At 41.2% G+C, this 13,434-nt stretch overlaps 1 protein-coding gene across 1 annotated transcript in view; it reads left to right on the top strand.

Moving 5' to 3' along the window:
- Positions 1-1,871: 1,871 nt before the first annotated feature.
- Positions 1,872-13,434, top strand: part of LOC124775378 (ATP-binding cassette sub-family C member 4-like) — a 165,394-nt gene continuing 153,831 nt past the window's right edge. Inside the window, exon 1 of the mRNA XM_047250213.1 lies at positions 1,872-2,116. Coding sequence (XP_047106169.1) covers positions 1,872-2,116 — 245 coding nt within the window. The remainder of the gene's footprint in view (positions 2,117-13,434) is intronic.

The raw sequence follows: 13,434 nt of genomic DNA, 5'->3' as shown, positions 1-13,434 counted from the left end.
CAACATGTGTGGGCTGACGAGAATCCGCACGCAATTGTGCAATCACGTCATCAACACAGATTTTCTGTGAACGTTTGGGCAGGCATTGTTAGTGATGTCTTGATTGGACCCCATGTTCTTCCACCTACGCTCAATGGAGCACGTTATCATGATTTCATACGGGATACTCTACCTGTGCTGCTAGAACATGTGCCCTTACAAGTACAACACAACATGTGGTTCATGCACGATGGAGCTTCTGGACATTTCAGTCGAAGTGTTCGTACGCTTCTCAACAACAGATACGGTGACCGATTGATTGGTAGAGACGGACCAATTCCATGGCCTTCACGCTCTCCTGACCTCAACCCTCTTGACTTTCATTCATGGGGGCATTTGAAAGCTCTTGTCTACGCAACCCCGGTACCAAATGTGGAGACTCTTCGTGCTCGTATCGTGGACGTCTGTGATACAATACGCCATTCTCCAGGGCTGCATCAGCGAATCAGGGATTCCATGCGACGGAGGGTCGATGCATGCATCCTCGCTAACGGAGGACATTTTGAACATTTCCTGTAACAAAGTGTTTGAAGTCACGCTGGTACGTTCTGTTGTTGTGTGTTTCCATTCCATGATTAATGTGACTTGAAGAGAAGTAATAAAATGAGCTCTAACATGTAAAGTAAGCGTTTCCGGACACATGTCCACATAACATATTTTCTTTCTTTGTGTGTGAGGAATGTTTCCTGAAAGTTTGGCTGTACCTCTTTGTAACACCCTGTATATATATATATATATATATATATATATATATATATATATATATATATATAGGGTGGAACGTTTCTATCCATAACTCGGGATGTAGATGAGATATAGAAAAATATTTTAGGTAAAAGTTGCAAGACAAAGAGGATCATACATTTCTTTAATGGCCTTGACGTTGAACTTAATTTTGAAGGTAATTTGAAGTTAAAGTGATTTTTTAAAAATGAGAATCCTAATATTTGATTCAAGATTTGAAAAGAGCGGTAAATTTTACTTATCAATTGATCCATTATTCAAGATCACAGCTATTTAATAAAGGTCAAATAACCAAAGTTTAGTTATAGTAGGGCATAATTTAGACTAGAGGAGGGATACAGGAAAATACAATGTTAGATGCAGCTTGGAAGTGTATAACGGTAATGTATCGTTATCAATTAAATGTAATATCGAAAGTCATTCCAAGGTTGAGTTTTGCTTCATACAAACCTGTACTTGTGACATCGAATTTGGATACAGCAAACAGAGATCTGAACCTGAAGTTTTAATTAACGTGTTTGTTGACAAAAGTAAATACATCACAGTGTATGCAGGTTATTATGGCATTTGCAAGACAGAACATACATAAATAAAACATGGATCATTGATTTACAAGTCGCCGAATAAGTTCCTTTGCCTCTCATTCCTCAGGATGCCCCTTCCAGTATCTAACATCGTATATTGCTGTATCCTCCTCTATGTTAAATTAATCCCTACCACAACTAAAAACCTATTTGCTTATTTGGCCTTCACTGAAGTAGACACTCTTTTCAGATCTTGAATCAAATATTAGGGTTACCATTTTAAAAAATCACTTTAACCTCCAAATCACCTTGAAAATTACGTCCAAGATCATGGACATTACTAGCAATGCATGACCTCTTTGCCCCTACAACTTTTATCTGAAACATTTTGCTATATCTCATCTCCATTTCAAAGCATTCCCCATTATACCTCATTATGGATTAAAATAGTCCATCCTATATATATTCGTTTGGTAATAAAATTGTACGCTGCCTCTGCTGCTCTACATTAAGTGTTATCGTAGTCCCTGATGTCTTGAGAGTGGGGTACAGAGATGCTGTGGCATGGACAGGCGAAGGAATGCTGCAGCACAGCCAGTCGTCGGCGACGACTCGGAGGCTCTGCGACAGCTGTGGTATGGTCAGATGATGGCGTGTAGGTGCGGTGGAGCTGAGATGCTGCAGCACGGAGACTACATAATGGACAAGCGGCAGACTGGACTTGGTGGCGAAGCGATGACTGTGATGCGTACAGGCAGCAAAGTGGATGCGGTGACCATGTGGGGCCTACAATGTGGGCAGGCAGTCTCGTGAATGAGGCGGCCATGCGAAGATTCTGCACCAGACAGATGGCGTCTTAGACCCAGCGGCCGAGCGACTGCTGTATGAACAGGCGGCGAAGTGGACAGATGGCTGCTGATAAGACAGTGCTGCAGCAAGACTTGTCTCCCAGGGACAGCAGCACAGAAAGGCGGCGGCCCGAAGACCCTGTAAACATGCTGTGGCGTCACGAATACAGTGTGCCCAGTGCTACAACAACATGTGCTCACTCACCTAACAGTGCAATGCTGCTACTGCTACGGTTACTGCTACTGTAGTATCTAAAGCTCAGAGCCCCCATACTAATTGTCTATTGTCAAAATGGCGAAACATATAGTGGGACACTCAATCCTGAAATAAATCTTGAAATGAGTGGAAAATGCTATCCTACACTGCACGAGCCAACTGAATTGCAACTAGTACTAGCTACAGCTGTTTTAATCCCGTTCTAGACGAAAGAATTTCGACTGTACTGGGGCTTGATAACACATTAAAGATAAGAAATTGGTCACCATCAGCATTAATTCATTGCTACCTAAGCAACACAGGACGAATACACGACCTTAAAGTTGGATGTGGCGCATCTTTTAGGTCTTGTACGGTTGCTCTAAGCCTATAGCAATGTTGATAAATCATGACACTCTTTATTTAAGGATAGACAGATTACTGAAACACATAATCAAGTTGATAAATAACTGCGAATTATAAGAGAGAAAATATTCAGGAAGTATCCCGTAGAATTGCAATGTGACCCGCGATCAAACGATTGCCGGCCGCAGTGGGCGAGCGGTTATAGGCGCTTCAATCTGGAACCGCGCGACTGCTACGGTCGTAGGTTCGAATCCTGCCTCGAGCTTGGAATTGTGTGATGTCCTTAGGTTAGTTAGGTTTAAGTAGTTCTAAGTTTTAGGGGACTGATGACCTCAGATGTTAAGTCCCATAGTGTTAAGAGCCATTTGAATCATTTTTGACCAAACGATTAGTATTAACAATGCATTCATTCAAATGACACAGAATTCTGTTCAGAGTGGTAGCCTCACTTAGGTAGTTACTGATCACAACACAAATAGCTGAAATATTTGATTTTACAATGCAAATAGAACATTCGTTAGCACTGACGAACATAAACTGAGCCAAGGAGTCAAGTATCACATCACTTAAAATGCAACAAAATGTTAAAGGTCAATCAGCGCAAAATCACCGCTGAATAAATAGGCACTCACTGGTAGCCCAGACAAGATTGTACTCCCAGAACTGACCAGAGTCAAAGACTTTTCCAAGTCCTGAGCTGATGAACGCAAAACACTTCTCTAAGTCCTGAAATGGAACATATCACAACAAGGCTTGAGCAACACTTAAACCAAAGTGGTTTTCTGGACACATAACCTTACCAGAAACCACTCCTACCAAGCTAAACGGTGAAGATGAAAAGGCTATCAAGTTTCCTCTGGCTGCCTGTTTAAAAACTTTATCACACGACCCACTGCCTAATTCAGTGTAGCAAAATTCAGTTCGTTCACCATACTCAAAGCTAATCATATTAACATACATACACTGGGAGTATATATGACATATATTTAAGATTAATTTGCATTCTGATCTTACAGTATTCGATTTTATACGTATCAAAATTATTCGTTTTATTAAAGTATTGCACGCTGAAAGACGGAATACCAAAGCATCTGTATTCACCACGGCTCTGCATCACCACACTACTCAAATGACCATCTTACAAACATTATATTGCCACAATTTTAATTAAGTAACATCAGGACAATTGTATAATAGTGTAAACAGGTCACCCTGATGATAATATTTAGTGCACCTTTGGCGCTAGTGAATGAAACGTTCAATAAACTATTTGTAACAACTTCTGTACATGTTCATCAACGTTGTAAATATGGTCATTCTGCGGCTGGCTTCAAGACCTATCCAATTCTGTGTTTTTCGAATATTTAGTGTGGTTTTAATTTGTATTATTAATTTTAGTAGCAGTTTTATATATGTGAATAATGTTGTTAATATTGGCTTTACTTATAGGCAATAATTTTAGTGAAGTCGTTCCTCTACTGCGAGTTCAACATTCGCCTTAAATTTCTGGTAGTTTTAACTTAGTTCCTTAGCCATACTGCTACCTTCTTTCAGTCACTCCAAGACACCTTCTCCCTTCCTACTTCGGAGCTTTCCTAGATGCGAGACCACTGAGGGTTAGCTAGCAGTGGGTTTTGTTTATTTTCATTTGGGCATTGATTGTAACAATAGCTGTGAGATTTTAACAATTCACTGAAATCATGAGCGCTGAACATCACACTCAATCACTGTACAATGGGTCAATGAAGCAAACGCAACACATATATATTGGTAACTCCGGTCAAACTATTATATTGTTGCAATAGGGACGATATTTTTTCCACTCTTATTTTCACGAAGACAACTGAAACACACAATTTTACAGGCCTAACGTAATTAGCAATTTTTTTGTTGCCTAACTATGTAAAATCACACAATTAACAGTTATCAATTGTCAATGTACTTTCCAGCGATACTGGTACTTAATTAATGAGAAAAATGTTAATAACGTTTTACGAAGTAGGAATTCACAATAAATCCTTGCCAACATGAGGTGTATCGACAGTATGCTAATTTTATGAAAGATGCCCATATTTTACCGCCATATTCTTTCCGATCTCTGACAGACATGTACAATTTGCCTTCCACAGCTTGTAATCAATGACTTCGATCACTGAAGCTTCTTATTAAGCGGAATGGTTCCGCTGGCGTGCACTGCCTGCTTATATAGGGAGCGGCTGACCTTGGTTGCGTAACGCGACTGATAACGGACTTAGACTCTGCGCGTACCAGCGGGAGAGCGTTAGAGCGCACGCGCGCTGTAGTCTCACTGACAGCGCGCGTCTGCTGGTGCACAGGCCTGGCGCCGAGCCATGCGGGTTGCGTCACCAGCTGGCTAGGCGCTCAGCGGGCACTGCGGCACTGTTTTCGAATTTTTTCGAACTGTTGCATCCTTGAGCCCCCGATTACCAGATGTACATCTAGCGGTTCTCGGCTGGCGCCCCAATCACAGGAGTCAAGGATCACACTTTATTAATAATTATAGTACAATGTAATATCTCCAGTTACAGTTACATTTTCAGCAAGTACACCAAGTCCTTTAGTCCGTACACGTATTTTCTCATCATTACTAACTTTACGACAGGAACGAGTATACAAAATAAATGTCATATTACTACAAACAAAAGTAGGTCTAGATTGAGTCTTCGGGTCGATTCCACAATGCCAGAGCTTGTAAACGATGACATCTCGGTCGGCGAAAGATTCCAGTCCGGGTAGCAAAGCATTCTCACAGCGAACGATGGCGAGTGTAAACCACCCACTGCCAGCTGCTCTGGTAGCGACATCAAGTGATAAATTAACTCGACAGCCACATTTTGTATCATTTCTAATATAGCTTTCCATATACTTATAAATAAATTCGAGTTCTTAAGTCAAAAGAGTCTTTTTAGTATCGACACCATCTTCCTCATAAATCATTTCATAAGACGTCTATAAAAGTGCGTTCTGTGAGGTTATGATTTCATTTAGAATGGTTTCATAGCACAGCAGACTTCAAAGCTCGATGAAAGCTCACTACTGTTTGGTATCTCGGGAAATGAAGTTCTCAGAAATCAACAACAAAAGAAATAAACTTCTGTCCGCTAGAACAATCACCATCTAAGGGTGGATGACGCCCTCAGTAGTCACTATGCTTGCTTCCGTATTATGACATAGAAAAGCTATCAAAATTGCTTCAAATTGCTCACGACCAGGAAAGGAATATTATTTCTACGTCAGTACATTTCCGTCATTTAATATTCGGTAGCATGCACTATTTCTTCTTGTTATTTATTAAACCCAGTCCATTTGTAGGCATAGATTTCAAAAAGTATTGTGTTTCAATATCATTAATGTTGCAATATCACGAAGCGCATATAATTAACACTATTTTTACACAGTTAACAACTCTAAACTTATTGACACATTAATATGTGTTCGCAAAGTATAGACCAAATACAGTCGATGGTGGAGCGTTGATTGCTGCCAGAAGTACTTTATCTTTTAGTGAAACTGAAGTAGATAGTTCTTGTGAGATAGAATGGGTAGTGTTATTCGTGACAACGGAATAAATTAATAATTGCTTCCTTTTACCGACCCCCGACTCAGATTATTCAGTTTTTAAACAGTTCTATTCAAATATGTATTCCACTCATACAATTATAGTAGGTGGTAACTTGAATCTCCCCTCGGTTAGTTGGCGAAAACATATCCTTAAAGTCGATGGTAGGCGTAAAATGTCGTACGAAATCGTACTAAATGATTTCTCAGAAACCTGTTATGAACAATTACTTGAAGAGCCCACTCGATGTGTAAATGGTTGCGAAAACTACTGGATCTCTTAGCAACAAATATTCCGGATCAAATAGTGAGCCTTATAATGAATACAGAGATTAGTCAGCACAAGGCTGTTGCAGCGAGACTGAATATGTAACATCCAAACCCATCAAAGTAAACGCAAAATACATCTATCTGAAGAAGCAGATAAAAATTGGCTTGACGCCTTCCTAAGAGGCAGTCTCCACTCCTTCCAGTCTGAGTTAGCGTAGACCAGATATGCTTTGACTTCAGAGAAATAGTATGCAAGTTGATTGAGAGATGTATATCAAACAAGTTAATAGAAGACGTACAGAGCGCCCATGGTACACAAAACAGGTCAGAAAACCGTTGCAGAAGTAACTAAAAGGACACACCAAATTTAAAAGAACGCACGATCTCCAAGATTGGGAAAGTTTTACAGAGGCTCGAAGTTTAGCGCGAACTTCATTGCCGGATGCTTTTAAGAGTTTCCACAACGAATCTTTGTCTCGCAATCAGGCAGAAACCCCAAAGAGATACTGCAGTGGTCGTATGCAAAGTACAGCAGCGGTAAGACAGCAGACTGTGCGATAACTGATGACAGTACCACTAAAGCAGAGTCACAAAACACGCTATTTCGAAATTATTCCACCAAAGAAGATGACGAAATTTCCAGAATTCGAATGAAGAACAACTGCCAACATGAGTGACTTACAAGTAAATACTTTCGGTGTAGCGTAGTTGCTTAAATCAATCAATAAAGGCAAGGCCTCCAGCCCAGATTCTATACCAGTCAGGTTCCTTTCACGGTATGCTGATACAGTAGGTCCATACTTAGCAATCATGTACTGCTGCTCGCTCGTCGAAAGATCCGTACCTAAAGACTGGAAAGTTAAAGAAGTCACACCTACACACAAGAGAAGAAATACGAATAATCCACTAAATTACAGACTTATATCACTAACGTCGATTTGTTGTAGGATTTTGGAACATACACTGCGTTCGAACATTCTGAATTACACTGAACAAAATTATTTGCTGGCAAAAAGCCAACACGGATTTAGAAAATGTGGATATTGTGAACACAGATAGTTCTTTATTCTCACGAAGTAATGAGTGCTATCAACAGGAGATCTGCAATTAATTCCGTATTTCTAGATTTCCAAAAGTTTTGGATACTGTCCCTCTCAAGTGGCTTATAATCGGACTATGTGCTTATGGAGTGTCGTTAGAGTTGTGTGACTGGATTCGTGATTTCCTATCAGAAAAGTCGCAGTTCGTAGTAACTGATGGAAAGCCATCGAGTAAAACAGAAGAAGTAGCCGCCGTTCCCGAAAGAAATGTTATAGACCTTCTGCTGTTAATGATCTGTATAAATGATTTTGGAAACCACCTGAGCAACCCTCTAATATTTTTTGCAGATGATTCTGTCATTTACTGTCTTGTAAAGCCATCAGGTGATCAAAACTAATTGCGGAATAACTCAGACAAGATATCTGTCTGATGCAAAATATGGCAACCGGCTCTAAATAATGAAAAGTGCAATCCGCATGAACATTAAAAGTACTCCGCTAAATTTCGGTTAGGCGATAAACCACATAAATTTATAAGCTGTGAATTCAACTAAATACTTACAAATAACTGAAATTGGAATGACCACATACGTAATGTTTTGGGGAAAGCGAATGAAATACTGTGATTTATTGGCAAAACACTTAGAAAATGCAACATGCCTGCTAAAGAGACTGCTTACACTACGATTGTTCGCCGTCTTCTGGAGTACTACTGTACTGTGTGGGATCCGTATCTGGTAGAAATTCAAAGTTTGTTTTGTATTATCGCAAAGTAGGGGGGAGGGGGGGGGGAGGAGAGTGCCACGGATACGATACACGATTTGGAGTGGCAATCATTAAGACAGAGGCGTTTTTCGTTGTGGCAGGTTCTCCTTATCAGATTTCAATCACTAACTTTCTCCACTGGCCGGAGTGGCCGAGCGGTTCTAGGCGCTACAGTCTGGAACCGCGCGACCGCTATGGTCGCAGGTTCGAATCTTGCCTCGGGCATGGATGTGTATGATGTCCGTAGGTTGGTTAAGTGTAAGTAGTTCTAAGTTCTAGGGGACTGATGACCTCAGAAGTTCCATAGTGCTCAGAGCCATTTGAACCATTTTTTGAACTTTCTCCTCCAAATACGGAAACAATTTTCGGTTCCCGAGGATACAACGAAAAATGGTCATCATAGTAAAATAAGAGAAATCAGAGTTTTCGCGGAAAGATTAGTGTGTTCGTTTTTTTCCCGAGCGCTCTTGGAGAGTGGAACGGTACAGAAGTAGCTTAAGGGGGTTCGATGAACCTTCTGCCAGGCACTTAATTGTGAATTGCAGAGTATACATGTACAAGGAGATGTAGTTCTAGATTTTAGGGATATTAGAGTGGAATTCGAAATCTGACACTTGCGTTTATATAAAAATGGTGTTTCTAATTTTTTAAGCGGTTTTATACTGTGATGAGTCAAAGCATTGTGATAAATTGCTTAATAGAGTGCTTATCCAACTTTGGAACGCCATACAGCAGCGGTTCTGCTTGGTGTAGATTCGACAAGAGCTTGGTAAGTTTTCGGAGAAACATGCGTGAGTTCACGATCATTCTCCTCTAATCATTCTATCACGAGTTCGGCCTTGTCGCACGGTAGTTACCCTACTGTAAGGAGCCTCTGCCGTCGTGAAAGACATAAACATTACGGGATGTGGCCCGGAGTAATGTTCGTGTAGTCCATATTTGTCATGGTACTTTCGATTACTACCACAGGTGCCATGAAAGGTCACGTGAATCTCTCTTATTAAATAATACTGCCCCCAGTGGTCCGCGCCCATGGTCCTGTGCATGTGTCGAGCATTCGTTTACCTGGACGCGACAATCGACATGTTGCAACAATAATCCTGGTCCGCCCAGATAGCTGAATGGTCAGCGTGACGGATTGCCGTCCTACGGGCCCGGGTTCGATTCCCGGCTGGGTCGGGGATTTTTTTCCGCTCAGGGACTGGTTGCTGTGTTGCCTTCATTATCATTTCACCCCCATCCGGCGCTCAGGTCGCCCAATGTGGTGTAGAACGTAAAAAGACCTCCACCTACGCCGGATCTGCCCCGTAAGGGGCCTCCCGGTCAATGACGCCAGACGCTCATTTCCAACAATAATCCTGATTCATAGGACCAGACGACACATTGCCATTGGTCAAAGGTCCAACCTCGAGCATCTTGTGCCCACTGCAGTCGTAATTTACAATGTAGTTGGGTCAACATGACAAAGTGTGCGGCCCATCTGCGGATCCCCAAGTTCAATGGGCCATTTGTAGATCGCCATGAGAGAACGTGCTTTGAACGTTGTGCTCGAATCGCTTGTGCCTGAATGAGAATTGAATACAATACCGTCTAATCTGAAACAGATCGTCACATATTCTCTGTTATGTAGTGCGCATGTCTTCGACCTCCATGTTCTGTGCTGAGACATGGACACCCGTGACATTGTCGCCTATTCGGGCTCTCACCGTCCTTCAGCCACTTTTCATAGATGCTCACCTCAGTAGCTGGTGATTAGCCGACTAGCTTTATAGTTTCTGATGCGCTCATTCGCAAGCCTCAGGCCGAAACAATCTGCCCCTTGCCGAAGTCGCTTACGTATGTGGATTTTGCCATTTGTGGCTCGTATCGTCGCTAGAATGATTCCTCTCTGATCCGCTTACACCACATTCCCGCAGCTGCCATCCTGTCTCACAATTATCAGTGGTTATGACTTTCTGTGCTGCGTAAATGTTCACACTATTTACTGGAAACTTATGAACATTTGCGCCGGACCGGCACTCGATCTCGGATTTTCCGCTTGTCGCGAGCAGCCACTTTAACAATTTGTGCTACCTGAGTATGCTTCCAGAGCCGACTCAGATCTCCATATGTTCCAGTGTCTGCTTCACATTGTGGTTCCTCCGTAGCGAGAGACATATGTGCATTTCTCGTCAGGTTGCCTTGGGTTTGGCATCCATGTCCTATGCAATATTACGTCAAAATACACAGACTTACACTAGTGTATAATGTTTTGGCTCATCATTGCGCGTGCGCGCGCACGTGTGTGTTTGTGAATGTGTGTACGTGTGTGCATGCGTGCGTGTGTGTGAGTGTGCGCGCGCGCTCGCGCAGCTCTATTTCTTTCTCGTCGCCCTTAGAGAAGTAGCTCTCATTGGCTTTAATAATGACACCCTGCCCAAATGTTTAGTGAGTACATTCATCGTGACCCTGATGCTATTCTTTGCTTTATATCGATTGTTATGATATGTTTACTCTTGAAACGTGATCCAAGGTACTTAAACTGAAGAACTTTTGTGAATTTTGGATGTTGGTCAATTTCAAAGTAAGGATTTGGGTATATGACTCGACTATTTCCATATATTCTGTTTCCTCTTGGTTAATCAAAAGCCTCATTTGGCTGGCACTGTGCCTGAGAGATCTGTACATGTGTTTCAGTTCTTCATTTTCACTCAGCAACACTATATCATCTGCATAAGCCAGGAGTTTTACTTCATTGTGTTCGAATCGGAGACCATTGTATAGATGTATATTACTCTCCCGAACCACGTTCTCTAATGCAAGGTTGAAGAGGACACATGAAAGAACGTCTCCTTGTCATAATCCTGATTTAATTGGAAAGGTGGGGGATATAGATCCTCTTAACTTCACTGCTACCTGGGAGCCATCCATGCATAATTGTATTATCTAATGATTTTACTGGGTATACTAAATTCTCGTAATGTGTTTTAGAGGCTACTTCTGTGGATGCTGTCATAGGCCCCTGGAAGTCAGTGAACAGGGAGTGGATGCTTTTGTTAAATTCCCAGTATTTCTCAAAGGTCTGTCGTATAGTAAACAAATTATCAGTTATGGAATGGTTTGTTCGTAATCTAACCTGGTAATCTTAAATAATGTTTTCTGCGTACGGTTCAAGCTTTTCCAGAACGATCATTGACAGGATTTCGTGTGTTATGTTCAGCAAACTGATCCCTCTGTAATTTCCCCATTCCATTCTGTTTCCTTTCTTGTGTATGGGACAAATTATTGCAGTTTTCCAATCTTCAGGCAGTGTTTCAGTTTTCTATGTCATTGCGATAAGGTTATAAATTTCTTTGTGTCGTTTGCTTCCGTCCTCTTTTATCATCTTTGCTGATATCTGGTCCTCGCCTGCTGCCTTGTTATTTTTCAGCTTTTGAATTGTGTGGATCACTTCCTGTTCTGTGATTCTACGTTTGTCATTATTAATGCTGTCACTCTCAGACATTGGGTAATTGAAGGTTATGTGTGGGTCACTGCAACTTAACATTTCTGTGAAATACTCTTTCCATCTTCCTAGGATATCTTCCAGCTGTGTTAGCATATTTTGATTTTTATCTTTTATGAATAAGTTTTCACTTTTGGTAACCTCTCTTACTTTTCTTTGTATGCTGAAACAAATTCTTTGAGTTTCCATTCCTACCTTCCATTTCTATAGATTCTAGAACTCCAGTTAGGTATTTGCTTTTCTCTGTTCCTAGAACTCTTGCTGTTTCTCTTCTAACGGCCTTCAAGGTCTCTCTCTCCTGACTTCACTCTCCTTCCTATGCAGCCACAGCATCCTGGGTTTTTTCCTCTTTTCCACTGCTCTCTGACACTTTTCGTTGAACATTTCTGTTTCTTCGTTTTCTTTTTCCTGACCAGTGTTTTTTCTGTTGCATCTGTTACTACAGTCTTTATTCTTTCCCAAGCCTTCTCGACACTATTTTCCTCCTCAGCTTCTTGCAATGCTGTAAATCGGTTATTTATTTCAGTCGCATAGGCTTCTTTAACAGACAGTTCCTTCAGTCGTTCGATGTCTAAATTACTTTTTTGGTGTGGCTTTTGGTTGTTGATTTCAAATTATTTTGATTCATCTTTCCTACCACTAGGAAATGATCTGAGTCAATTTCAGCTCCTCTGTACGAACTTACATCTCTTATAAATGAAGTGCAACGTTAATCTGTCATAACATGGTCAATCGGATTTACTGTTTTGCCATCTGGAGAGCCCCATGAACCTTTGTGTATTTCTTTGTGAGGGAACATCGTCGAGCAAATTCTCATATTCTTTGACAGTGCAAAGTCGTTCATTTTTAATCCATTTTCGTTTGTGGTCGAGTGCTTGCTATGTTTTCCTATTGTGGGGATGAACATATCCTCTGTACCTATTTTTCCATTAAAGTCCCCTAGGATAATTCTTATATTACGTTTTTTTTTTTTTTGTCATCAGTCTACTGACTGGTTTGATGCGGCCCGCCACGAATTCCTTTTCTGTGCTAACCTCTTCATCTCAGAGTAGCACTTGCAACCTACGTCCTCAATTATTTGCTTGACGTATTCCAATCTCTGTATTCCTCTACAGTTTTTGCCCTCTTGCCCTCTACAGCTCCCTCTAGTACCATGGAAGTCATTCCCTCATGTCTTAGCAGATGTCCTATCATCCTGTCCCTTCTCCTTATCAGTGTTTTCCACATATTCCTTTCCTCTCCGATTCTGCATAGAACCTCCTCATTCCTTACATTATCAGTCCACCTAATTTTCAACATTCGTCTATAGCACCACATCTCAAATGCTTCGATTTTCTTTTGTTCCGGTTTTCCCACAGTCCATGTTTCACTACCATACAATGCTGTACTCCAGACGTACATCATCAGAAATTTCTTCCTCAAATTAAGGCCGGTATTTGATATTAGTAGACTTCTCATGGCCAGAAATGCGTTTTTTGCCATAGGGAGTCTGCTTTTGATGTCCTCCTTGCTCTGTCCGTCATTGGTTATTTTACTGCCTAGGAAACAGAATTCCTTAACTTCATTGACGTCGTGACTA

This window comes from Schistocerca piceifrons, chromosome 2 (assembly GCF_021461385.2).
Source record: "Schistocerca piceifrons isolate TAMUIC-IGC-003096 chromosome 2, iqSchPice1.1, whole genome shotgun sequence".
In the NCBI taxonomy this organism is placed as follows: domain Eukaryota; kingdom Metazoa; phylum Arthropoda; class Insecta; order Orthoptera; family Acrididae; genus Schistocerca; species Schistocerca piceifrons.
Note: the sequence above shows the minus strand (reverse complement) of the source record. Positions and strands in the feature narration are given on the sequence as shown.